This window comes from Chlorocebus sabaeus, chromosome 16 (genome assembly GCF_047675955.1).
Source record: "Chlorocebus sabaeus isolate Y175 chromosome 16, mChlSab1.0.hap1, whole genome shotgun sequence".
Lineage (NCBI taxonomy): Eukaryota > Metazoa > Chordata > Mammalia > Primates > Cercopithecidae > Chlorocebus > Chlorocebus sabaeus.
The window spans coordinates 52,426,125-52,453,674 of NC_132919.1; the positions used below are offsets into that span (position 1 = coordinate 52,426,125).

Here is a 27,550-nt window from a genome sequence, read left to right on the forward strand (position 1 = left end):
TTCCTGCCTCGTAGGGTTATTGTGAGAATGGAATGAGGCAGTGCATGTAAGAAACTAGGCCTGGCCGGGCGCATTGGCTCATGGCTGTAATCCCAGCACTTTGGGAGGCCAAGGCGGGCGGATCACCTGAGATCAGGAGTTCCAGACCAGCCTGGCCAATGTAGTGAAACTCCGTCTCTACAAAAAATACAAATATTAGCTGGTCATGGTGGCGGGCACCCGTAATTCCAGCTACTTGAGAGGCTGAGGCAGGAGAATCACTTGAACCTGGGAGGTGGAGGTTGCAGTGAGCCGAGATGGTGCCATTGCCCTTCAGCTTGGGTGACAAGAGTGAAACTCCATCTCAAAAAACAAAAAAGAAAGAAAGAAAGAAAGAAACTGAGCCCGGGGGGTGGGTGTGGTGGCCTATGCCTGTAATCCCGGCACCTTTTGGGGCAGAAGCCGAAGGATTGCTTGAGGCCAGGAGTTCAAGACTAGCCTGGGCAATATAGTGAGACCCCACCTCTAAATAAAGAAAAACAGACAAAAAACACAGAACCCAGTGCCTGGCACATGGAGACGCTCACAGGCTGTCTGTATTCTGTTAGGTGCCTCCAACGGCGAACTCTGTTTCTCCTGCTTCTACTCTGAACTAAGGCTTAGGTGCTTCACGGAGAATTGAAGTTTGGCAACATTTAACTAATTAATTAAATTATTGCTTAAAGACGGAGTCTCCCTCTGTCACCCAGACTGCAGTGCAGTGGCAAGATGTGGGCTCACTGCAACCCCTGCCTCACGGGTTCAAGTGATTCTCCCATCTCAGCACCACACCCCTGGTTCCCCAACCAGCATCTGGGATTACAGGCACCCGCCACCACGCCCAGCTAATTTTTGTATTTTTAGTAGAGATGGCGTTTCACCATGTTGACCTGGCTGGTCTTGAACTGCTGACCTCCGGTGATCCGCTTGCCTAGGCCTCCCAAAGTGCTGGGATTACAGGCATGAACCACCGTGCCTTCATGAGGTTGGGTAATAGAAGTGACCACAGATTTCATCTAGCTCAGCTTGCATTTTGCAAGTCAGATAACTGAGACTCTGAGATTAGAAAGGACTCTCTCAAGATCACATGGTGAGTGGGTCTGGCGGAAGGGCCTGGAATCCTGGGCTTTTGTACGTGCTTTGCCTCAAATCACAGAGCAGCTTACGTGCCTTTATTAACTTACTTTTATTTTCCTCTGGAAATAATATCAAGTCAAATGGTGTCCTTATAATTTGCAGGTACTAGGAGAGGGCCCTTTGGAAAAGGGTTGCATTAGCTGCCTCCCTGAGGGTTCATGACACAGAAAGTTCTAGAAAAGTGATGCCCCCTGGTTAGGGGAATCAAAACAGGATCAGCTGGCATGGCTGGGTGGCAAGCAGACCCCGGGTTGCTTCCCGAGTGGGCTGCTGCTAACTGTGGCAAATCAAGTCTTTCTCTGTCGGCTGGAGAAGCAGCTACTCTGGTGTGCAGGTACCCAAGGCCTTAGCAGGTGTGGCTGGAATGCCACTGGGTAGGGAAAATGAGGTCTAGGACAAGCAGGAGGCTCTCTTGGGTCTAACTGAGCTGATCCATTCACCTGGGAAGAAGAAGAAAGGAGGAGCCGTGGAGATAAACCAATAGGGCCAAGCCCTTTGTCCTGGCCCCTGGGGACAATCCTGGGGCTGGAAAGTCAAGATCTGCAGAGTTATCCTTCGGTCCCAGGCAAGGGTACAGGCACTCCTGTTGAAAAAACAAGCAAGCAAACCAAACATCGTCCCTGTGAACTGAACCTCCAGAGGTCCCAGGTACTTGGAGGAACTGGAATATGGTGATTCACAGGTTGCCATTCTTAAAGTCAAAATACAGCCCTTAGCAACCAGTCCCGCCTAGCGGCTCCCTACTGAATACATTGCTCTCCCCCAGGGCAGAGCCCTTGGAAATACTCTCCAAGGAGAATGTAGAAAACCTGTCTGCCCCTGTCTCCACTGGCCACACCCGAGGTGCTGTCCCAGAATGAAAGCGCAGCTCTGAGAGCGTGGTCGCCTGGACTGGCCAGGGCTGTGCTCCTACGGTGCTCCCTGGTCAGGGGTCCCAGCCATTTCAATAGGTGGTAGGAGCTCTTCCAGCCAGCCCTGCCCCATCACCTTCCCCGTTAAGCTGTTTCCAGCCCTTTTTCACAATCCTTCGACCTCCCTAGGAGACAGAGTCATTGGGCCCTTCTTTCATGGATACAGAGCAACCTCCTCCCCCAACCCCACACGCAGGGCCTCAAAGTCCTCTCTGAGACCACAGCCTTCCCTAGGCTGTGGTTAAAGCCACTTAAAGCCAACTCACATACCTGCCCCTTCCCTCCATTTAGATGGGTCCCCTCCTCCATCCTACCTGGCTCCCGTGGCACTGCCTGCGCACCCCTCCCTCTGAAGAGCAGTGTGGTAAGGCAGGGGCTGCGGTGCCAGGGCATTTTGGCATGCCTATCCCGCCCTACCCCGCCCTGCCTGCTAAATATATATCTTGGAGGAGTCCAGGAAGGAGCCACCACAGATGTGATTAACTCTTTCACCTCCAGCACCGTGGAGAGAGGGCAGGCTGGAAGGAGCAGTGGGAAGTGGGGGTACCCAAGTCCAGACTAGAGGAGCCCCCCGGCCCAGGATCAGCTGGGGGATGGGAGAACTCGGCCCCTCACACCAGGTTGGGAGGAAGGGGTCCTGGGATTCTGGGAGGGGGCTGGTCTGTGGGAAAGAGACCCCGAGTGCCCTTACTGTCCCCACCCACCCAGCCCACCTCCACTGTTCAGAAGGAGGAAACTGAGTCAGGAAAGCTCAAATCTCATGGCAATCGTCTGGCAAAGTCAGGCCCTGACCCACTTTCTCCAGAAAGAACTGAAAGAAGACCTCAACGCTCTTTTCAAGAGAAGGAGAGGGAGGCCAGGCAGGGAGTGCACCTTCCCCCAGGTGGGCCTCTTCCCAGGCCCCTGAAGTGAGGTGTGCAGGCCTCAGATGGAGGAGGTGGGTGACTCAAGGCAGGGCTCTGGGTTGCCCCTCACCTTCCCCTCTTTCCCGAGTGGCAGCACCCAGCATGGCCCCTCACTGAGAGCTGCCTGTGCGCCCCCTGAAAGGCACCCCAGGGGTTCACTAGGCCCTGCTATCTAGGTTGGGGGGTGGCGGACTGGAGAGGGTTGGGGTGGGGGGAAGCAGGGAGGGGAAAAGACTCTCCCACTTTTGCCTGGTGACAGAGGGAGGGTGTCAGCTCTAGGCCATCTCCAGGAACAGACCCCCAGGGTTCCCTGTCCGCCACTGCTCATGACCCACCCCGGGCTTTGGCCATTGCCCTCTCCTCACCTTCCTGACCCTTTCCCTACCCTGTTGGGTGGGACTCCTGCCAAGGCCCAAACACTCTTGGAGGGCAGGATGCCTAAAGCTGCCGTGCACAGGAACCACTGACCTGGGTGGATCCAGGTGGAACTACTGGGTGGGGCCAGCCAGACCCCAGAAACTCTGACTGAAGCCCTGGGGCTCTGTAGCCTGGCAGGCCAAGCTCCCCAGAGTGGGGAGGGCAGGTGAGCAGAACCCAAGGCCAGCAGGAGGGGCTGGCGGGACCCTGCCGAGGAGAGTGGAGAGAGGAGGAGGATGAATGATGAGAGAGGCCCTTCACGCCACTGTGCACAGGAAACCACCAAAGTCATCTGAGAAAATTGCAGGGCCCTGTAGCCCCGGAGCTGGCCAACCCCAGCTTGGCAGACGTGGCTTTAGGGTGGAGGAGACTGACAGAGGGTACAAAGCCTTCCCACCCAACCAGTTAGTGCTGGCTGACGGCCCGGGGCAGGCTGTTTCTTTGCAATAACTGGGATCTTCCTTTGAACCTGGCTTCAAGGCCTGCCCTCCCACTCCCTGGCCTGATTGTCCAGCCAGTCCTGCAGCGCCCCCTGCTGTCTGAGTTGACAGGGACATGCAAAAAGGGAAGGTGGGCAGAAAACCAGCCAGGGCGCTCAGGCCACCCCCACCGACAAGAAGGCCAGGGAGGAAAGATTTCCAAGACACCCCCATGCCAAGGGCTGTCCCTTGGTCCCTGCCAGCCAGCACCTCTGTCATCTGGCCAACCAAAGGGCTCAATGTTTTCCTCTTTTTTTGAGACCGTCTGGCTCTGTCGTTCAGGCCGGAGTGCAGTGGTGTGATCTCAGCTCGCTGCAGCCTCAGACTCCTGGGCTCAAGTGATCCTCCGACCTCAGCCTCCCGAGCAGCTGGGATTACAGGTGCCCACCACCATGCCCGGCTAATTTTTGTTTTCTTTTTTGTATTTTTGGTGGAGACAGGGTTTCACCACGTTGCCCAGGCTGGTCTCCAACACCTGGTCTCAAGTCATTCTCCTGCCTTGCCTCCAAAGTGCTAGGGTTATAGGCCTGAACCACTGTGCCCAGCTGGCTAAATGCTTAATTTGGAAAATATGGTCTTGCTCTCTGGGCCAGGGTGCTGAACGGATTCTGCATGATCCCTCTGGAAGCTTGTCTCCCTGTCCCCATCATGTCACCCACCCCACCACTGGTAAGCCATCTCCTAGGCCCGGGCATGGCGAGAGGAAGGGAGCCCTGTCGCCTGGTCAGAATCAAGGGACACTCATGTCTGTGGACTTGAGCTCCTATGAAAGATCCCAGAGCAGAAGCGACAGATGTGGTTCCCTTTTATCCAGCCAGCATGCCTCCTCTTTCAGACTGAAAGAAAGAGGGGAAGGGGTAGAGGAGCAGAGCACTCATGGGGGAGGACTAAAGTGAGCATGGGAGTCCGAGAGATGGGCGGAGGCTGCGTGCGCAGTGGGGCCTGAGACCATGCTCTGGAAGCAACCTGGGTGCATTGATATCCATTCCAGAGACAAAAAGAAACATGCTGCTAAGGCCAGGCATGGTGGCTCACGCCTGTAATCCCAGCACTTCGGGAGGTCGAGGTGGGCAGGTCACCTGAGGTCGGGAGTTCAATACCAGCCTGGCCAACATGGTGAAATCCCATCTCTACTAAAAATACAAAAATTTTGTGTGTGTGTGTGTGTGTGTGTGTGTGTGTGTGGGTGTGCTGGCACACACCTGTAATCCCAGCTACTTGGGAGGCTGAGGCAGGACAATAGCTTGAACCCAGGAGGCGGAGGTTGCAGTGAGCCAAGATCGAGATCACGCCACTGCACTCCAGCCTTGGCGACTGAGCAAGACTCCATCTCATTAAAAAAAAAAAAAGAAGAAGAAGAAAGAAAAAGAAAGAAACATGCTGCTAAGGGGGAGTGTGCAGTGATAGCACTGCAAACTGGAGCAACTGGGAAACCCAACAGAGGGAAATAGCTGCTTGAGGTCTGAGCAATGAGGAACCCAGAAAAGGTGCCAGCAGCAGCAGGACACCCCACCAGAGATCCTGCTGGTGGCCGAGGGAAAAGGGGGCCTGAAACCCAATTGTGATTAAGAAAATCAAGAAGGCCAGTGCCGTGGCTCATGCCTGTAATCCCAGCACTTTGGGAGGCTGGTGCAGGAGGATTGCTTGAGCTGACGAGTTGGAGACCAGCATGGATAACATAGGGAGACCTCGTCTCTACAAAAAAAAAAAAAAATTAGCCAGGCATGGTGGGTGATGCACGCCTGTGGTCCCAGCTACTTGGGAGGCTGAGGCCAGAGAATTGCTTGAGCCTGGGAGGTTGAGACTGCAGGGAGCTGTGGTCGTGCCACTGCACTCTAGCCTGGGTGGCAGAGGAGACCCTGTCTCAAAAAAGGAAAAGAGGCCTGTAATTTCAACACTTTGGGAGGCAGAGGCAGACACATCACTTGAGCCCAGGAGTTCAGGAGCAGCCTGGGCAACATGGTGCAACCCCCATTCAGAAAGAAAGAAAGAGAGAGAGAGAGAGAGAGAAAGGAAGGGAGGGAGAGCGGGAGGGAGGGAGGGAGGGAGGAAGGAAGAGAACGAGAAAAGAAAGAAAAGAACCTTTTCTGAATGAAAAGATACTCTGAGTGTGGAAATTAACAGGCCCGCCTCCAGGTACCTGTTCAACAAGGTCGAATCTTCAAAAACTTCAAGATCTTCCAGGAAGAAAGGAGAGATCATGTTTAAAGATCCAAGACTGGCTTTGAGTCCTGCTACGCCAGCCAAGGAGAAGAGAAAGGTGGGGACGGTTCGTATACAGCCAAGAGAAAAGTGACTTTTATTAAAGCCTGGATCCACAGCCAAGGAACACTTGTCTTTAAAATACCCATAGTTTCCCCCGAACCAAATTCATATGTTGAAGACCTAATCCCCAGTACCTCAAAATGGGACTGCATTTGGAGATAGGGCCTTGAAAGAGGTGATGAAGTTCAAATGAGGCTGTTAGAATGCGCTCTCATCCAACCTGACTGGCGTCTTTATAGGAAAACATTAGGACATGCAGGGACACTGGAGGTGTGCACGGAGGGAAGGCCATGTGGGGACACAGGGAGAAGAAGGTGGCCTTCTGCAGGGCAAGGAGAGAGGCCTCAGAAGCAACCCAAGCTGCTAACACCTTCTTCTTTTTCTTTTTAGACAAGGTCACCCTTTACTCTGTCGCCCAGGTTGGGGTGCAGTGGCGTGGTCTTGGCTCACTGCAGCCTCGACCTCCTAGGCTCAAGTGATCCTCCACTACATCCAGTTATTTTTGTATTTGTTGTAGAGACAGGGTCTTGCTATGCTGTTTAGCCTGGTATTGAACTCCTGGGCTCAAGTGATCCCCCTGCCTCAGCCTTCAAAATTGCTGAGATTATAGATGTGAGCCACTACATTTGGTCAATACATTGTTTTGAACTTCCAGCCTCCAGAACTGTAAGAAAACACATTTCTGGCCAGGCATGGTGGCTCACGCCTATAATCCCAGCACTTTGGGAGGCTGAGGCAGGTGAATCACTTGAGGTCAGGAGTTCGAGACCAGCCTGGCCAACATGTGAAAGCCTGTCTCTACTAAAAATACAAAAATTAACCGGGCGTGGTAATGGGTGCCTGTAGTCCTCGCTACTTGGGAAACTGAGGCAGCAGAATCACTTGAACAAAGGAGGTGGAGGTTGCAGTGAGCCGAGACTGTGCCACTGCACTCCAGCCTGGGCGACAGAGCGAGACTCCATCCCAAAAACAAACAAAAACACGGATGTTGTTTAAGCCACCCAGTCTGTGGTATTTTGTTATGGCAACGCTTGAAAACTAATAGAGTCCAGGAAACAATTTGTCAACCAACTTCCAAACAGCAAAAATCATACATAGGCTCGGGAAGAAATGAAAGACACGTGAGCAATAACCATCCTCAGATATTAACAAAGGATGATTGATAGACAGTAAGATCAACCAGCACATCAAACGTGTGGAGGGAATTGTTAGGAAAGAAACTCAGAATCTCAAAAAGGATTTTCTTTAGCTAAGATATTTCAGCAGATGGGTGGGTAGGGTATAGAGGGAGAAGGGAAGAACAATAAACTGAAACCATTTAAGTCTTTCTCTCCTCTAGAAACCAGTTGAGAGATTGGCAGATTTAATAATACTTTTAATTTACATTTCAGTGACGTGCTTACCAAGACGATTACCACTTCATTTTATTAAAGGTTACACAAATGCTAAAAAGAAACCGTTACCTAGTGTGTGTGTGTGTGTGTGTGTGTGTGTGTGTTTTGAGTTGAAGTTTCACTCTTATTGCCCAGATTGGAGTTCCATGGTGCTTCCATGGTGCAATCTTGGCTCACTGCAACCTCCGTCTCCTGGATTCAAGTGATTCTCCTGCCTCAGCCTCCGAGTACTTGGAATTACAGGTACCCACCACCACGCCCAGTTAGTTTTTGGACTTTTTAGTAGAGATGGGGTTTCACTATGTTGGCCAGGCTAGTCTCGAATTCCTGACCTCGAGTGATCCGCCCACCTCTGCCTCCCAAAGTGCTGAGATTACAGGCGTGAGCCACTGTGCCTGATCACCTAATGCATTTTATTAGGAAAATGTGATACTGATTCTCACATCTGATAAGCCCAGCACTAGAAAGTTCTAAGCAATGCAAAAGATCCCCGAGAGTGATCTGCCTCTAATCTTCTGAGATGCCTCTAATCATCTGAGAGCACCTGCAAGGTGTGGGGTGGAACAGACAATGGACCGGGAACCAGGAGACTTGGGTTTGAGTCTCAGCATTGCTCTTGAGCAGCTCTGGGCTAGAGGCATACCATTTAATCTCTCTATGCCTCAATTTCCTAAGTTTGTAAAACAGTTCCAATACTCCGGATGCAGGGGTGTTTGAAAACACGGATATTGCCCTAGCCTGTTGGTATAAGTGAAGTTATAGCAATATTAACACCAGGGTTATGGTGACTCAATGCAAAATTGTCTCAACCAGCCTGGCCAACATGGTGGAACCCCGTCTCTACTAAAAATACAAAAATTAGCTGGATGTGGTGATGGGCGCCTGTAGTCCCAGCTACTCGGGAGGCTGAGGCAGGAGAATCACTTGAACCCAGGAGGCGGAGGTTGCAGTGAGCTGAGATCGCGCCACTGCACTCCAGCCTGAGCAACTGGGTGACAGAGTGAGACTCCATGTCAACAAAACAAAACAAAACTGTGTCTTGAAAGAGCCTCCCCAACAGTTTCTGGAAGTTCCTGGTTTCACTGGTGCTCAGAGACAGGTGAGCCAATCTTGCAGGTGGCTTCCTGGAAGACAGCCCCCCAAGACAGCTGAGGAAGGCATCCTGCCTCTGGCCTAGACCCAGCTGCTGTTGCCACCCATGGAAACACAGATGCTCTTCCCTGATACTGGGTTCTCTCCTGCAGGGTCCCTGCAGGTTGTTCTATTTAGTTCTTCATCCATAGAACTTTGTGCTTGCTTCTCGTGTCCGCTTCTGTAGGGCAGGCTCAGGCTGGGCTGGAGCCGACATTGTCCCCTGCCTGGGGACACATCTGTGTGTGCACATGGAGGTGCAGGCAGGGGGAGTCCTCCATCCTCAACAACTGCTCAGGGTCAGTCTAGACCATCCTGGAGCAGAAATGTTGGGTTTACAGGTCCTCAATCCTTTCTCTGAACTCGGCACCACACGTGTCTTGGAATTCAGAATACGTCAGAGCAGAGGAAGGTGCTGTGTGGATCTAGTGGTGTGTGTTCGATCACTATCTGTGGGGTGTGGACAGCAGTGCATGATCACTCCACTAGCAGTCCCAGGTGGGGCTGGCAGGATTCACAATCACAGGACAACCTCAGGACCAAAAATCACCTCACATCAGTTCAGGTCACATTGTGCCACTACATGTGTTTGTGGCAAAGTTTGGAAACATGTTTTGGTTTTCAGAGCTTTTTGGAGTTGAGAATCATGGCTAACACATTGGAGACCCACATTATCCTCTTTCTGGGTTAGCTGAACCTCCCCGTCTGGACATCCCTGCTCTGGGGAGAAGCAGAGAGGCAAAGTGGAAAGCCAAGCATTGATTCTGCATTGACTGTGTGCTGGGAGCATTGATTCTGCACTGACTGTGTGCTGGGAGCACTGATTCTGCATTGACTGTGTGCTGGGAGCACAAACAGCTCTTTCACTGATGTCATCCCACTAAGAGGGTGGGGGCAGGTCTGAACCTCCCATTCAGGACAAAGGTCAGCTCAGCCTGACCAGGAAGCAGAAAGTGGTACTGGCTGAGCGCTAATGTGTTTACCCACAGCCTGAGCAGGTGGGAGTTCCATCTGCTAATGCCTCCCAGCTGCCTCTCTGGGATGGTGGTGCTGAGACGAGAGAGGGGCCCTGGAGAGGTTCCCTGGAGAGGCTGGAGGTGCTGAGCAGAGCTCCTCATGGCTCTGATCGGCTCTGCCAACTCCCGCTTCCCATTGGTGGAGGAAAAGACCTTTCCCCAAGGGGTGTGGACTCGGGTCGCTCAGCAGAATCTCAGGGTCATCTCCAGCTAGGTCCTCCTTTCCTGTTCTCCTAGGACCCTGGGTGAAGAGACCATTTTCTTTCTCCTCATTGGCAACAACAAAAACCACAGCCCCAGTGCTGGTTCTGGGCCCATGAACCTGTTCTGGCTTAGGGCAGGGAGTAATGTGGAATCAAACCAGGGTGTTTGAGACCTAGGGGGCTGTGTCTCCTGTGGCTGGACAGACATGGGCCTGGGCTCCTCACATCTGATTTAAGATCACCCCTTTCTGGCTGGCCTTGGGGGCTTTTGTCCTCCAAGCAGTCCCCTCCCATTGCTCAGCTCAACCTCTTTGATTCCCCCAGCCTAAGAAATGCTTTAAGTCCTGAAGATCTCTTCCTTTTCAAACTCTTGGCATTGCCACTGGGAGCTGGAGAGGTGATCCATTCAGGGAATGAGAGGCAGGCACCAGGAAAGGGGGGTGGGCTGGAGACAATTCACATCCATCCATCCATCCATCCATCCATCCATCCATCCATCCATCCTTCTGTCCATTTTTCCATCCGTTCAACCAACATTTATCTGCATTCATGATGAGCCAGGCAAAATGCCCCCCTCAAAGGAATGCCCACAGCACTGATGTTATTAGCCTGTTCCTGGCAGTGCCCTTTCATCTTCCCAGGAAATAGGGATTGCTGGTGAAGCAAATGTGAGCGTTGGTTAAGTTGTCCTCCTCTCTACCTGGAGCCACACCCAAACGAGTAGCCTCACCCCCACCCAAGGAAAGCAAGGTGTTGATAAACGTTTTTTGAGCACAACCTCAAAGGCCCCAGTACATGTGGCCATGAGCCACCCTGAGCTCCCCAGCTGGGCCCCTTTCTCTACACTTCTGCCCCTTTGGGGAGTCCCGGAGGCTCTATCACAGGCTTTGCCGCCATGCCCTCTGGTTGTGATGCCAAAGTGCAGGGCAGGTAGGCATCGTGGATGACCTGTCGGACAGTGGCCCGGAAAGTCTTGCTGACAAAGCAGTAGAGGCCAAAGTTGACTGCCGTGTTGAGCATGGCCACCATGTTGGCCACATCCAAGGCCAGGTGGACCCTCCAGTCCCGGTGGACAGGGGCCACATACATGTGGTAGAGCATGACAAAGACCCGGGGTGCCCACAGGAGGGTGAACAGTGTGGTGATGCCCAAGAGGATGGCTGTGCTCTTGCCCACCCGGGGCTGCAGCCCACTCTGGCCCCTCCTCCGTAGACGGTGGATGATGGCCGAGTTGGTGACCAGGAACACACCACAAGGGATGAAATAGACAGTGAGACAGTGAGCCCACTTGAGGACCTCGTCCAGAGTGCTGGGTGAGTCGGCATCTCTCCACACGTCCAGCCACCAGTAGAAGGGGATGCCGGTCAACAGGGCAGCACTCAGGACAGCAGCAATGGCCCGGCGGGTCCGGCCTGGGGACGAGGCGGCCCGATGGTGCAGGGGGTGGCACAGGGCAGTGTAGCGGTCAACTGTGAGCAGGATGGCGATCCAGACTGAGGCGTGGTTGGCAGCAAACTCCAGGATGTTGGCCATGCGCACCACAACCTGGGGCACCTGGCGGGCCAGCAAGGCTCCCTGCAGGAGGAAGCCCGCGAACACGATGACCACCTGGATGATGATATCCGAGGCCGTGAGTGCCAGAAGGTAGTAGTAGGAGGGCTTCCTGGTCCTGGTGGCAAGGCGGCCCAGGGCCACTGCGGTCAGGAGGCTGACTGGTGGCAGCCGAGGTCGGGGAGGGGAGAGGCAGAGGCATCAGAAGAGAGTTCAGACTCTGCTTTCCAAGGTGTCGCCATTGCCCCTCCCCATCTGCGTGTGCAGAGGCTGTGCTGGCTTCTGTTTTTTCTCCTTCCAGATCCTTCTGAAACCCCACTTTGCCCAGAAGGCAACCCAGGCCACCTCTGCCCTGTCCATCCACTGCAAGCCACTGGCTGTACCCCAGTTATACACAGGTAAGTGCACATGGCAGGGTGTCCTCGGAAGCCACCTGTCCTGGCTGGGCGTGCTGGCTCACGCCTGTAATCCCAGCACTTTGGGAGGCCAAGGTGAGCAGATCACCTGAGGTCAGGAGTTCGAGACCGGCCTGACCAACATGGAGAAACCCCATCTCTATTAAAAATTAGCCAGGCATGGTGGTGCATGCCTATGATCCCAGCTACTTGGGAGGCTGAGGCAGGAGAATCACTTGAACCTGGGAAGCGGAGGCTGCAGTGAGCTGAGATCACACCACTGCACTCCAGCCTGGGTGACAGAGCGAGACTCCATCTCAAAATAAATAAAGAAATAAATAAATAAAAGAGAAGCCACCTGTCCTATGGCATTGTCCTTCAAGTCCTTTTTAGGTTTTCTGTGTCCTCCAGAGTGGAGGCGTCCCTGGACACAGGCATGGGTTTAGCTATCAGACTTGGGGAAAGCCCCAGGGCTGAGACCACCCATTCTTCCCATATCCGTGCACCTACCTCTGCCCCCAGCTCTGCTCTCTGAAGGCATGGGCAGCACAGGGAGCTTGGTACTGAGCTCAGCCAGTTCCTATGTGAATTTTGTTATCCTAAGAGGGTGCTCACTGCTGGGGAAAACTTGGGTTTAGCTGTGAGCACCCCAAATCCTAGCCCTTTACTTTTATTCCCCTCCAGTGACCCAGAACACCCTGACAATGGCAAGGAAAGACCAGGGGTCTACGATCCAGGGCCTCAGGGGTCAACACAGAGGACTGGCACCCATTGAAGAAGGGTCCCCATTTCTGGCCAAGCCCAAGTCCCCAGACCCCAGCTCCCCACTCACCAGGCAGCCCCAGGCCCAGCAGGACACTGTAGTAGATGACAGGGATGACGCCAGCTACACACGGGGACCTCTCTGGGATCTCTGGCCAGTGGCTTTCAAACTCCTGGCTCAGCCCACTGCCGTTGGGTGTGGGCAGCAGGGTCACTCGTGGCTGGCCAGCTAGAAGGGGCGGACGGGCAGAGTCAGAGCCTCTGGTCTATTTCTAACCTGGCTGGGCAGCAGCCCCGCCCTGACCTGGGGTCTTTCTAGTCGCCCTGCTCTGTGCAGACCCTCTAGTCAGACCCAGCTGAGTGCACTGTCTGTTGCTGTGAGAATTCTTGACAAGACCACCCTCACCCCCACCCCACCTCACCCCACTCCCTCAGTGGGCCCGGCTCCCCCACTGATGGGAAGTCCGTGGCAGCACGGCCTGCTGCCATAGAGACCACTGCTCCCCATGGGTCCTCACCCTGCCTAGGAGGGGCTCTGAAACAGGATCACGGGGGCACTTGTGGAGATGCAGGCTCCTGGGCCGCCTCTGGGCGGGCTGGGCCAGAGGGTCTGAAGCGGGGTCACAGCAGCTGTGCTTGTCATCAGCATCTGGGCGATTCTGACCCAGGTGATGCCGGCCACACACAGGGACCTCTCTGGGAGTCCCACAGTGGAGGCCCCAGGGCTGCATAGCACCACTCAACAGCTGTCCCCCTCTAAAGAGAGGCTATTGCTAGGGCCCCCTCTTTTCTAAGCTAAAGAGGCCCTCTTCAGAGGTGAGCACCACTAAAGCTGGAATGGCCCAGGTCCACAGATGGGGAAACTGAGTCCACAGGGGTAAGTGGCTGGTCTAGGATGAGCACCGTCCACTCTGGCCCCTGTTCCCCTGAAACCACACTGCACATCTCTTTCAGGTAGAACTCCAGCTTTTCATTTCCTGCTGCAGCCTGGGGGCTCACTGCTCACTCACTCTCAGCTTCGGCCCCTACTCCACCCTCTAGGTCCCTAACCTGCCTCCTGTTCCCTTCTGCCTTCCCACCTGATTGCCCCCAGCACACCGTACTTCAAGATGCCTTACCTGTCTCTCCTCCCTCAAGCCTCATGCTCTGGGGCCCTGAGTCCTGGGTCACCTGTGGCTTTTCCTGAGGGTCCCCGCAGCTCTCTGTCAGCATCGCCAGCTGCACCTCTCACCCCTTGGCTCTCCAAGTGGTTATTTGCCCCAGGATCCTTCCCGAGACACGGAGCCTATTAGTGCAGGGGGGTGGGGCGGGGGAAGGAGGAGGAAGGAATCGGTGGGCGGAGACACCGGGGAAAGAGCTAGGGTAGATGCTGGTAGAGCAAACCAGGGTCCTCTAAGGCGTGCAGGCAGGAGAAGGGGTCGGGCTGGGCAGGGGCTTCAGCTTCAGGAGAGACGAGCTGAGGGTGGCGTGAGGTTCACAGGTCTGTCTACGCCTGGGGGAGCAGGAAGTGAGGAGAAGAGGCAGGATGGCAGGATGGGGGTTCTGGGGGGCTGCCTCCTGCCCCGGGGCACTCTGTGAGCTGGCCTGGGCTCAGCTGGGGTCACATCCTGAGGCTGAGGACTTTGGGGACAGGCAGAAGGACTCGGGGTGCTGACTCTGAGCATCCAGACTGGGAGGGGAGAGAGAAGAGCACCTCTGCGAGGAGTTGGGGGAGTTGTGCCAGGTAGGAGGGTTGAGGCTGCCACAGACAGGGCTATGATCCTAAGAGGCCCAGGGGACCAGGTGTACAGGGTCAGTCCTGCAGTGACCATGGTGGGGGAGATGGAGGCTGCCCCCAGGGGAAGGATGGCAGGCAGTCGTGCACAGGGTGGGGCATGCCCTGGGAGCAGCCAGACCAGGCTGCCTGCAGCCGGTGCTGGGAAACCACAGTCCTGCAAGCTGTTGTTTTCCTGGCCCTAGTGAAATGGATCATCCCTCAAGAATATCAATCCCTGGCAAATAAACACCAGCCGGTGCCGGTGAGCACTCAGAGGCCAGAATCTGCAGCTCTGGCTCCCCTGCCCTAGAGGAAGAGTGACTGGAGCAGCCCACAAGCAGCCACCCGGTACATAGATGCCCCAGACGGCCTTGGGAGGAGAGCTCAGGTCCCCCTGGAATCACCTCCCACGGTCTGTCCTCTGGGAATGCAGCAGAAAATATGGCAGGAAATATAGGGAGCTTCCCAGCTTTGGGAGTTAGATCTCACATCCGAGCCTGGAATCCCCCGCCCCAACACTCCCTCGGACACTCACAGCAGAGGCTCTGCTGCCCCCTGGTGGCCACATCCTGATCCTGCAAGCCTGAAAGTCCCATGGTTTGGCCAGGCACCCCGGGTGGCACAGTGAGACTGGAGAGGGAGCTGCCTGCTCAGGAAAGGTCCTCTGGTGGAGTGCTGGGACCCCAGCCCCAGAAAGTGCAAGGAGCACAGATGACGCCCCAGGTCACCACCTCCTTGCAGTGGGAGGTTAGGGGTGAGAGAAGGCAGGACCTCTCTTCAAGGAGCTGCCATGGGTGAGGGGCAAGGAGGGTCCCAGCCAACATTTACCGATTGCCTACCCTGTCCCTACACCTTGTTTTTTAAATTTTATTTTATGTATAGATATATAGCGAGTTTGGGGTCTCGCGGTGTTGCCGAGGCTGGTCTGGAACTCCAGGTTTCAAGTGGTCCTTCTGCCTTGGCCTCTCAAAGAGCTGGGATTACAGGTGTGAGTCACCATACCAAGCCCACTTTGTTTTTTTGAGGGATGTACACTTGATTGGAAACTTTAAATATTCTTCAGACAGAACACAATGGTTTCAACTGAGGCTCTCACAAAACTAGAGCTCCCTGGATTGAGAGAGAGGAGAGGGAGAGATGGAGGAGGGGGACTAAGTTTGCTAAAATTATGCCCCATGCACGTCCTTCCAGCAACTTAGAATCCCACCCCATAGAAGGTCTGTTCTGGGAGACGGCTGGGTTCACCTGGCAGAAACTGCTGGAGTCCTTGGATGGTCTTTTTTGTTTTTTTTTTGAGACAGAGTCTCGCTCTGTCACCCAGGCTGGAGTGCAGTGGCGTGATCTCAGCTCACTGCAAGCTCCACCTCCCAGGTTCATACCATTCTCCTGCCTCAGCCTCCAAGTAGCTGGGACTACAGGTGCCCGCCACCACGCCCGGCTAATTTTTTGTATTTTCAGTAGAGACGGGGTTTCACCGTGTTAGCCAGGATGGTCTCAATCTCCTGACCTCGTGATCTGCCAGCCTCGGCCTCCCAAAGTGCCGGGATTACAGGCGTGAGTCACCACGCCCGGCCCCTTGGATGGTCTTATTTGGAGGTCCCAGCTTCCCCATGTGACCTGTGGAGACCTCAGCCACCTGGAATGGCTGAGCCAAGAATGCTGGCTTTTCTGTGCATGGGACACTATTGATTTGTCTTCCTCAGTATATGCTTCCGTACCCAGGACAGCAGTGATGTCCTGCAGGGAAGTGGGGTCCCACTGGATCTTGTGCATCCATGGGCAACACCATAATACTCATTGCTGACAATGCTGGGATCCATGGTTCAAGAGGTGGAGCCTGGAGATGTCCGGCTCAGTGCCAGCAGCAGACAGGACAGGGCAGCCAAGTCATCAGCCAGCACACAGCCTGTACAGAGGTGAGAGGCCCCTTCTTGGTGGTGGCGATTCTTTCCTACATGATGTGGTGTCAGTGGCCAGGGTAGGCTGCTAGCCCATGGTGGAAGGGATTCTATCTACCAAGGCAGACAGCTCTGAGTCAGCCTGGGCAAGGTGAAAGATGTTATGAAGACCCAGCCGTACACCTTAACTTTTTTTTCTTTCTTTTTTTTTGAGACGGAGTCTCGCTCTGTCACCCAGGCTGGAGTGCAATGGCGTGATCTTGGCTCACTGCAACCTCTGCCTCCTGGGTTCCAGCGATTCTCCCGCCTCAGCCTCCCAAGTAGCTGGGATTACAGGTGCCCGCCATTATGCCCGGCTAATTTTTTGTATTTTTAGTAGAGATGGGGTTTCACCATGTTAGCCAGGCTGGTCTCGAGCTCCTGACCTCAGGTGATATGCCCACCTGGGCCTCCCAAAGCGCTGGGATCACAGGCATGAGCCACTGCACCCAGCCACACCTTGACCTTTTTGGTCTCTGAAGTCTTCAGCTCTGATCAGTCCAGCCAGAGCTACCAGGCATGAGCACAAAGGTCTCTCTCTTTCTCTCTCTCTTTTTTCCTTCTGCCTCCCCACGCCTCAAGATAGGGTCTCACTCTGTCACCCAGGCTGTGGTACAGTGGTGTGATCATAGCTCACTGCAGTCTCGAACTCCCAGGCTCAAGCAATCCTCCTTTCTCAGCCTCCTGAGTAGCTGGGATTATAGGCATGCGCCACCACACCCAGCTAATTTTTGTATTTTTTGTAGAGACAGTGTTTCACCATGTTGCCCAGGCTGGTCTCGAGCTCCTGGGCTCATGCAATCCACCTGCCTCGGCCTCCCAAAGTGCTGGGATTACAGATGTGAGCCACTGCACGTGGCCAAGGATTCCTTCTTATTTAAGGTTTTTTGTTTATTTGTTTGAGACAGAGTCTCGCTCTGTTGCCCAGGCTAGAGTGCACGGGTGCAATCTCAGCTCACTGCAACCTCTGCTTCCCGTGTTCAAACGATTTTCCTGCCTCAGCCTCCCAAGTAGCTGGGATTATAGTCACCAGCCACCACACCCGGCTGATAATTTGTATTTTTAGTAGAGACAGGGTTTCACCATGTTGCCCAGGCTGGGCTTGAACTCCTGACCTCAAGTGATCCACCTGCCTCAGCCTCCCAAAGTGCTGGGATTAAAGATATGAGCCACCGTGCCTGGCCTCATATTTATCTTTATGTGCTCCCCTGAGTACACGGGTCCTGGAACTTAAACCCATGATTTCCTGTCCCCAATCCAAGTGGCCCAGTGACTCAGGGAACCCTAAGTCAGGACAGGAGGCACTACAGATGCAAAGGAGGATGCCAGGTAGGGCCAGGCTGCGTCTGGAGCCCACCCCTCTGAGGTGTTATCACAGTTCAGTATCTGATCACCCCCTTTGCAGATTCAGAAACTCTTCATCTGATCCCAAGCTTGCAAGAGTTTTCCATTGCTTTTATAATACTAGAGATTCCTTGTCCAAAGGGATCACTTATCACAACGGGAAAAACTTCCCCCAAAAGACAGCATGGGCCGGGCGCGGTGGCTCACGCCTGTAATTCCAGCACTTCAGGAGGCCAAGGCGGGCACATTATGAGGTCAGGAGATCGAGACCATACTGGCCAACATGATGAAACCCTGTCTCTACTAAAAATACAACAATTAGCTGGGCGTGGTAGTGGGTACCTGTAGTCCCAGCTACTCGGGAGGCTGAGGCAGGAGAATCGCTTGAACCCGGGAGGCAGAGGTTGCAGTGAGCCGAGATTGCACCACTGTACTCCAGCCTGGTGACAGAGCGAGACTCCATCTCAAAAAAAAAAAAAAAAGACAACATGGGGTTGTGCAAAGAAAAGTCAAGTAGCCAGGTGCAGTGGTTCACACTGTGGTCCCAGCTACTTGGAAGGCTGAGGCTGGAGGATTGCTTCAGCCCAGGAATTTGAGGCTGCGGTGAGCTATGAAAGTGCCATCACACTCCAGCCCGGGTGAAAGGGTGAGACCCCATCTCTAACAACAACAACAAAATCAGAAGAAAGAAAAGTTAAGCAGAACTCAGAACTCGAAAAATAAATCCTGCCTCTGAGGTTCCTGGTCATAAGACCTCGGACACATGGCTTGGGCTACAAACACTCCCGTCTGGGGCGGGAAGTAACACTCCTCTCTGGGATGGTGCTGGCTTGTGAACTCATCAGACTTGCCTTCAAGGAATTATGGAGCTCCCAGATCCACAGAGCCAATATATGTGTGTGTGTATATATATATGTGTGTGTGTGTATGTGTATATATATGTGTGTATATATGTGTGTGTATATATATGTGTATGTGTATATATGTATATACATATGTGTGTATGTGTGTATGTGTATATATGTGTGTGTATATGTGTGTGTATGTGTATATATGTGTATATATGTGTGTGTATGTGTATATATGTGTATATATGTGTGTATATGTGTGTGTATATATAAATATGTTTGTGTATATACATGTGTATATGTATCTATATATATGTGTGTATATACCTATATATGCAGTGCTGCGGATCCTTCCTCTCAAAGACTTGGCCAAGCACTGTGGCCCATGCCTGTAATCCCAGCACTTTGGGAGGCCAAGGCGGGAGGATCACCTGAGGCCAGGAGTTCAAGACCAGCCTGGCCAACATGGTGAAACCTTGTCTCTACTAAAAATACAAAAATTAGCTGGGCATAGTAATGCACACACATAATCCCAGCTACACAGGAGGCTGAGGCAGGAGAATTGCTTGAACCCAAAAGGTGGCGGTTGCAGTGAGTTGAGATGGCACCACCGCACTCCAGCCTGGGCGACAGAGTGAGGCTCCATCTCAAAAGAAAAATAAAAAAGACTGCTCAGGGCAAACACCTGGCTTCTTCTCTCCCGCCCCAGGACACTCTCCACACATAAACATGCAAGTACACACACCACACACACATATCCACAAATATGCATGCACACACAACACACACACACATATATAAATATGCACATGCACACACTGCATACACACGTGTGCATATGCATAACACACACACACACACAGACACTCCAGCAGTGCTCAGTTAAGAAAATGAGAACAGAGCATGCCTCTATGTGGAAAGCTAGTTTCTAAATCATTCGATTTAGGGCCAGGGATAAGGGAGGTTAGAAATAATGGGAGGTGGGGCCTGCCAGAGATGGGGAGTCAGAGGTGACTCTCCCGGATCTTCTTAATGATCCAGGGCCTCCCAGCTTCCTTCACACTTGAAATGCCACCAATGTAACTCTAGTAGGTAGAGCTTGTCTTGGGGTGCATGTATCAATTGTCTGGGAGTACTCAGAAAATACAGACAGCCAGACCCTGCCCCTGAAAATTCCGGTTCCAAGGTGGAGCATGGGAGATTCTAATGCAGGTGGCTACCCTTCAAGAATGACTGATACAAAATTAGCTGGGCATGGTGGCACTGCCTGTGTCCCAGCTACTTGGGAGGCTGAGGCAGGAGGATCACTTGGGCCTAGGAGTTTGAGGCTGCAGTGAGCTATGATTGCGTCACTGCACTCCAGCCTTGGTGACTGAGAGATTCTGCCTCTGGAAAAGCAAAACAAAACAAAGAATGACTGATGCAGAGGCTGAAGGAGGCTGGAGTTGAGAGGCACAAATATCAAACGACAGTTTTCTGAGTAGCGGGTTCTCTTATCATCAAAAACATCCCTATTGAAAGCACTGTGCTTGGAAGCTGGGATGCCCTCAGGGACAAGGGCTGCCCTGCTGCATGGTGACTCGGACTTGCTGGGTTGAGCCAGGACATGGTACAGCCCATGGGAAGGGCAGGCAGGCAGCCAGTGGGCAAGGGATAGTGGATTTGGACAAGGGGAGCCAGGCATGAAAGTCAGGGCAGCCGGAGGGGTTTCCGCTGGGCTGGAGATCTCCGACTCTGCCAACCCGGACGAGGCAGGTGCCAGACCCAGTTCTTGCTCTCTCTGTGGCTCCAGAGAGGGGGTGGAGCTGTTGGGTCTCTGTGCCAGCCAGAGGCAGAATCAATGCATCGAGCTGGCCCCTGGGATCCAGAGAGCCAGGGAGAGGAAGATTCAATTCATCCCCAACCCAGAGCCCTGCCTCCGAGTCAGATCCCTTGGGAGCCACCCACTTCAGTTAGCCAAGCTCAAAAGAGTCCCTCCCACGAAGAAATGGGGCAGACCCTGCTAGCTCCCCACAAAGGTGAGGACTCACACCATGCCACCACACACACACACACACACACACACACACACACACACGCTTCCGCTGAGCTCCAGACCTCACCTTCCTCTCTCTGTTGCCTTTGTTTTTAGAAGAGCACTCCTCTGCACTAACCCAACTGAGACTGCAACCTAGCTCCCTGCCTCAGTCTCCCGACAGTGGGAGTGAGACACCAGGCCTGCAGCATGCCTCCTCGGAACTCTGGAAAAGGAACAATTACAGGTGGAAAGAAGACAGAAGCTGGTAAAAGAAGCCTTCCAAGGAGGTGAACTCAGAGACCTGAGGCCACTTGGAGAAGGAGAATTCAAGTCAGGAAACAGCAGGGCAGACAGTACCCAGCCTTAGGCTGGCTGGAGCGCAGAGCTGGAAGGTGGCCAGCTCCGCTCTGGGCAGGGGTCGCCCATGCAGTGGTACACGGGGCAGGGGGCATCTGCTCTATGCCCAGCCCTGCCACCTGGCTCAGCTTGCCCCTGAGGGAGGTGACAGTCACAGTCCCTACGGAACTTTCCTACCAGCCCATCACCCTCCCCACAGCACTCCGGGAACCTTCTCCAACAAAGAATGTGCAACTGATACCAGTTACCCATGGGCCCCTATTCGAGAGATGCCTGAGCTTTTCTCTGAGGAGCTGACCCACCCCAAATGCGAGTGGGGGAGGGGTGGGAGCCTCAGCCGCCTCTCCTCTCCTCTTCCAGGCCCTTCCTTTGCAGCCGGCTCACCATGGTGCTCCAGCCACGACGCTGCCAAGTGTGCTCCGTGCCAGGGCTGAGGCCTGGGGTTGGGGGAGGCCAATGGCTGCCAGTGGTCCTGGAGCCCCTCGCCTATTCTCCAGAGAGCCTGAAACTTTCCAGGGAGAGGCACGGCTAGCTCTGCTGGGTGGTAAGGAGATTGGGGGAGGAGGGTTCCGGATCTGTTCCCCTTGGGGGCCCACAGGCAGCACAATAGCCCCCGGGGCTGCCGCTCTCTGGCTTAAGTGGTTGCCTGGGCAACAGCTGGGGCCAGTTTCCACCAATCCATGGAGGAGGCTGAGTGGGGGAGGGAGGCCAGGCAGGAAGGGGGGTGCCGTCCCCTTGTGCTGGATCGTATATAAGGAAGAGGGATGTGAGCAGAGTGGTCTGGGCTTCACCGTCCCTCCAGTGGACTTGGGGGCTGAGCACAAAGATGCCTAGGAGAGGCTACTCCAAACCTGGGTCCTGGGGCAGCTTCTGGGCCATGCTGACCTTGGTGGGCCTGGTCACACGTGCAGGTGAGTGGGCAGTGGGCCAGGTGCGGGGCAGGGTGGAGCAGCAGGACGTCTCAGCCCTGGCTGCACGCGGCCGGCCGGGAGGGGGCGGTGTCCAGCTGCTGGGGAGAGCCCGGGGTGGACTGGACAGCTCCACAGACTCATCTCTCTGAAGGAAGGAGGGGCCAGGCGGGCAGGCGGGCAGGGGTCTTAAAGACAAGAGGACCCTCCCTTGCCCATTGTCCTGGACAGAGGCTGAATGGGGATGCCATCAGCATTCAGGTCCTTCAAAGTGACAGCTGGGGGAGGCAGGGCTGGGAAATGCACTACCCGCTTCTCTCTCACCCTCCCTTTCTCCCTTGGCCTCCCTCTCTCATGCACAGATGCTCTGCTCCTGTGTGAGCCTTCTCTCCTGTGTGCACCACGGGCCTGCATGTGATGTGCGTGCGCGCGCATGTGGCCGGGGCCCATCTGCTGCTATCAGGCCCCTGCCCGCCTCCCTCTGCAAGGCTCCCCTTGCTGTTCTCGGCTTGGGAAAGCTGCTGACAGTTTCTGTAACTGAGTGCACATCCCCATCTGACTGTCATTCTCATCCCTGGAGCATGAGAAAAGGGCTGGCCTAGCCAGCCTCGATGCTCAGTTACCCAGGAAGTTCTCTTCCAGCACCAGCTGGCCCTGTGCACTTTCTCCTGTCCCCTGCTGGCCACCCACAGAAAGTGGGCTTCTGTCTCAGAGATCAGGACCCAAGAGGGAAGGGCTGGGCCTGGAAAACAGCTTCCCTTCCACACCTGCAGCCTCGTCGCACACCCTCTCTCCTGCCACTGCTCTGGCCTCCCTAACACTCTCTCTGCTCCCAGTACCCCAGGCCCATTCCCTTCAAGGGCCTTTGCAGGGCTGGATCCCACCTTGGCACTGGTTCCCTGGCTGGCTCCTTACAAACTGGAGTGCTTATTTCTGTGCGTCTTACCTGTCTGATATGTCAGTTTGTGCTTTTATGAGCATAAGAACTTGGCTTGCTTTGTCCACTGCCATATCCCAAGCTCTTAGGAGAATGTTTAGCATATAGTAAGTGCTCAGTAAATATTTGTTAGTGAAGGCACCACTTCTGACTACTGCTGCAAGGGGTTAGATGGACAGTTCTTTAGGAGGTGAGAAGGGTGGGACCACGAGTTTCCTCAACCCTTGCCTGGGGAGCTGGCAGCACGGAGGCGAGTTCTGGGCATGTTGTCCCAAACCTGAGCATAGCCTCTCCCTGCCTGAATGCGCCCCCGTCCAAGAGCATCCTCTTGGGGTTTGCACCGGCATGACCTTCCCACCCAGCATGTGTTTGTGTGTCACAGATGCATCCACGCGCCTCGTGGGCACAAACAGGTGTGCACACACAGTCTGCCTAGGCCCATCTTGCCCTCTGCTCACACCCATGCATATGTCTCCAGCTGGTCGCTCTCCACCCCCGACTGAGGTCCTGGGCCTGGACGCCCTCTCAGGCTGTGCTGTGCTCCTTCCTGCTGCAGCCCAGAGAGCCGATGTTGGCGGGGAGGCAGCTGGTACCTCCATCAACCACTCCCAGGCGGTGCTCCAGCGCTTGCAGGAGCTGCTGCGACAGGGCAACGCCAGTGACGTGGTTCTGCGGGTGCAGGCTGCGGGCACCGACGAGGTCCGGGTCTTCCACGCCCACCGCCTGCTGCTGGGACTACACAGTGAGCTGTTCCGGGAGCTGCTGAGCAACCAGAGCGAGGCGGTGCTGCAGGAGCCACGGGACTGCGCCGCGGTCTTCGACAAGTTCATCAGGTGGGACGGGGAAGACTAGGGGGAGGCTTCATCCCTTCCTCAGTCCCTGGCTCCTCCACCTACAGGGTCAGGGAAGCCCAGGCCCTTAGAGGTTGTTATGTACGTTTCCCCAGACATCACTGGGATGACAGTGACCCCTGCATCCCTTCGTCCACTGTACAGCTCCCTGTCTTTGCCTGTGTCATCTGCACAGTTTGATGTCACTTTCGGTTCCTGGTAACCCCCTCAGAGCTGTTTCCAAACCTGGCCATGGGACAGCTTTTAAAAACTACAGTTTTGGGGCTGGGCATGGTGGCCCATGCCTGTAATCCCAGCAATTTGGGAGGCCGAAGCAGGCAGATCACCTGAGGTCAGGAGTTCGAGACCAGCCTGCCCAACGTGGTGAAACCCTGTCTCTACTAAAAATATAGAAAATTAGTTGGGTGTGGTGGCGTGCAACTGTAATCCCAGCTATTCGGGAGGCTAAGGCAGGAGAATTGGTTGAACCTGGGAGGTGGAGTTTGGGTTTGCAGTGAGCTGAGATCATGCCACTAGACTCCAGCCTGGGCAACAGAGCAGGATTCTGTCTCAAAAAAACCAACCAATGAACCAACCAAACAAACAAAAAAACTACAGTTTCATGGGTCCCAACCTGGATCATCAGTTTCAGGTCTAGGGTTAAGGCCAGCAATCATTTTTTATTTTATTTTATTTATTTACTTTTTATTTTCCTAAATATTCCATTATAGAGGAATAGTTTTTATTTTAAAGCATCTCTGTGGTTTTGGTGTTTGGCCAGGTTTGGAACCACAGGGCTAGGGAGTTGAAAAAGTTAGACAGCTCTCTCCTGCCTCCTGCCATGGTGCTGCACAGGGAGTGCCATTCACACTAGTGTCTAAGAAAGTAACTCTGTTCTAACGGCTCAGACGAGATGCCTGCAGAATTCCATACATTGCTTCCAAGTTCCAGGCAACAGGAAGGGGGATAAGACAGAAGGGCAAAAAGGGTCTTCCTGTTATCCTGAATCAGTTGCATTTAACCAGCCTTCCTGCAAATCCCAAACTGTGCCCATTGACCAGCAGTTAGTCACATGGCCATGCCCACTATCAGGGAGCCTGGGAAATGTGGTCTTTTATTCCCAGAGGCAATCACGCAGGGGAAAAGGGAGAAATGGATGTTGGGGAAGATGGCTGGCAGTGGCTGCCGCACTCCTATAGGGGCAAGTGCGGTGCCGTGTGCCAGTGGGGACTGGCAGGAAGGGTGAGCAGCGGGACAGCAGCAGATGAAGTGAGAGGGAGAGATACTCAGCACAAGTGATCATCAACAGTAGGAGAGGAAAAACAAAAGGCGAGGTTGCAAAAAAGAAATGCAGGCTCACACCTGCATTCCCAGCACTTTGGGAGGCCAAGGTGGGAGGACTGCTCAAGTCCGGGAGTTTGAGACCAACCTGGGCAACACGGAAAGACCCCATCTCAAAACAAAACAAAACACAGCTGGAGTGTAGTGGCATGATCGTAGCTCACGGCAGCCTGGAACTCCTGGGCTGAAGTTATCTTCCTGACTCAGACTCCCAAGCAGCTGACACTACAAGTGTGCACCACCAAGCATGACTAATGTTTTAACTTTTTTTTTTTTTTGTAGAGATAGGGTCTCGCTATGTTGCCCAAGCTGGTCTTGAACTCCTGGCCTCAAGCAGTCCTCCCATCTTGGCCTTCCAGAGTGCTGAGATTCCAGGTGTGAGCCACTGGCACCCACCTGGCCTGTAGCAACATTCTTTATTCTCCTCTGGTTGTCACAATAACCCTGAGGGGTGTGTGCCACTCCCCCTTTCCCAGATGATTGATTAACCTAAGGTTCATTGAAATTAAGTGACTTGCCCAGACTCATGGCAAGGAGAAGGCAGGCCATGGATCTCAACCAGACTGTAAACCGCAATGGCAGGAGCCACGTCTGTTTTGTTCCGGTCTAGAGCTGCAGGCCTAGTACAGGCACAGTCAAGGCAGGCAATTTCTACATCACCACGGAAACGGAAAGAAGAGCCTGTGAAGTAAGAATGGCCTGGAAGGGTCCTTGAAAGGAAAACATGAGAAGCCTCAGGGTGGGGCTTCCACTGTGTTTGCACCTGAACCATGAAGCTCCAACTCCAGGCCGGGTCCCCTTGGACTCAGAAAAAGCTATGCTGGGAGGTGGGTACCGCCCTGACCCCACCCCACCTCTTGGTCTCTCCCGCAGGTACCTGTACTGCGGGGAGCTGACTGTTCTGCTGACCCAGGCCATCCCCCTGCACAGGCTGGCCACCAAGTACGGCGTGGCCTCCCTGCAGCGCGGCGTGGCCGACTACATGCGCGCGCACCTGGCGGGCGGCGTGGGCCCGGCGGTGGGCTGGTACCACTACGCGGTGGGCACCGGGGACGAGGCCCTGCGCGAGAGCTGCCTGCAGTTCCTCGCCTGGAACCTGTCGGCCGTGGCGGCCAGCGCCGAATGGGGCGCCGTGAGCCCGGAGCTGCTGTGGCAGCTCCTGCAACGCTCGGACCTGGTGCTGCAGGACGAACTGGAGCTGTTCCAAGCGCTGGAGGCCTGGCTGGGTCGCGCGCGGCCGCCCCCTGCCGTGGCCGAGCGGGCGCTGCGAGCCATCCGCTACCCCATGATCCCACCCGCACAACTGTTCCAACTGCAGGCGCGCTCGGCCGCCCTGGCGCGCCACGGCCCCGCGGTGGCCGACCTCCTGCTGCAGGCCTACCAGTTCCACGCCGCGTCGCCGCTGCACTACGCCAAGTTTTTCGACGTCAACGGCAGCGCCTTCCTGCCCCGCAACTACCTCGCGCCCGCCTGGGGCGCCCCGTGGGTCATCAACAACCCGGCCCGCGACGACCGCAGCACCAGCTTCCAGACGCAGCTGGGCCCGAGTGGCCACGACGCGGGCCGCCGGGTCACCTGGAACGTGCTCTTCTCACCGCGCTGGCTGCCCGTCAGTCTGCGGCCCGTTTACGCGGACGCCGCGGGCACAGCGCTGCCCGCCGCGCGCCCGGAGGACGGCCGACCGCGGCTGGTGGTGACGCCGGCCAGCAGCGGCGGCGACGCGGCGGGCGTGAGCTTCCAGAAGACCGTGCTGGTGGGGGCGCGCCAGCAGGGCCGCCTGCTGGTCCGCCACGCCTACAGCTTCCACCAGAGCAGCGAGGAGGCCGGCGACTTCCTGGCGCACGCCGACCTGCAGCGGCGCAACTCGGAGTACCTGGTGGAGAACGCCCTGCACCTGCACCTCATCGTCAAGCCCGTATACCACACCCTTATCCGGACCCCCAAGTAGCCTCGGGGTCGGGGAGTAAAGGCCTGGCCTAGGTGCTCCTTGTGGGTCTGGGAAGGGCAAGGCGAGTGTGGAGGTGGCAACAAGCCTGGTATCCTGGATGGCCAGGTGCCGGCCACCCTAGGGCTGGGGTGGAGTCCAGGTGAGGCGTGGTAGACAAGATGCCTGGTTTCAAGAGCTGATTTCACAGCTGACTTGAAGGAACATTCTTGGTCCTGAATAAACCGATGCTCAGAGTGGTAAGGGGATGATTGAACCACTCAGTTTCCGGGTAAAAACAACCTGGGGAGGATCCCACAAGCCAGGGGGTTTAGGGGTTTCACTCCCCTTTGTTGAGCTTTCCCCCCACCCAGACACAGAACTAGGCTAGGTAAAAGCACCCACGTGGTCACAGCAACCCACCTGCCTGGGAGACAGGGAGTACCCCATTCCCCTTGCAGGGGAGTCAGGGAACGCCCCATTCCCCTTGCAGGAGTTTCCTCACTTTGAGGCTGAGGGGCTTAGCTGGGCAGTTTCTGAGCCCTGACCTTGAGGAGCAACCGCCTCACCTGGGTTGTGAGACTTTCTGGCATCTGGGCCGCTCCAAGTCCCTGATCTCTCCTGGGAGGGTGCCTGGGCAGGTGTGAAGACCAGTGGGATACGGACATAATGGATCTTGCCAGCCCTACCCTGGGGAGAGGCCTCAGGATCTACAACAAAACCCCTCTCCCCCAGGTATTTGTAGGTTGGTGTTATACAGTGAGCCA

General features: G+C 54.9%; 2 protein-coding genes across 4 annotated transcripts; one reads left to right on the top strand and one right to left on the bottom strand.

Moving 5' to 3' along the window:
- Positions 1 to 6,971: 6,971 nt before the first annotated feature.
- GPR142 (G protein-coupled receptor 142) lies at positions 6,972 to 16,138 on the bottom strand. The gene is given in 6 exon segments (XM_073005068.1): positions 6,972 to 11,588; positions 12,655 to 12,813; positions 13,755 to 13,869; positions 15,586 to 15,606; positions 15,907 to 16,110; positions 16,112 to 16,138. Coding segments are annotated over 6 exon segments (1,398 nt in total). The 3' UTR covers positions 6,972 to 10,716.
- Positions 11,566 to 27,047, top strand: BTBD17 (BTB domain containing 17). Of its 3 annotated transcripts, XM_073005067.1 has the most exons (5): positions 11,566 to 11,825; positions 20,601 to 20,773; positions 21,204 to 21,387; positions 23,245 to 23,521; positions 25,733 to 27,047. In XM_073005067.1, exons 3-5 carry the CDS (start codon positions 21,300 to 21,302, stop codon positions 26,805 to 26,807), a joined length of 1,440 nt encoding a protein of 479 aa, XP_072861168.1. In that variant the 5' UTR covers positions 11,566 to 11,825; positions 20,601 to 20,773; positions 21,204 to 21,299; the 3' UTR covers positions 26,808 to 27,047. The 3 variants fall into 3 exon arrangements, with proteins under 3 accessions (XP_072861168.1, XP_008010071.2, XP_008010075.2); XM_008011880.3 differs by having other exon boundaries at positions 20,601 to 21,387; XM_008011884.2 differs by lacking the exons at positions 11,566 to 11,825; positions 20,601 to 20,773; positions 21,204 to 21,387 and adding an exon at positions 21,403 to 21,754.
- The last annotated feature ends 503 nt before the right edge of the window (positions 27,048 to 27,550 follow it).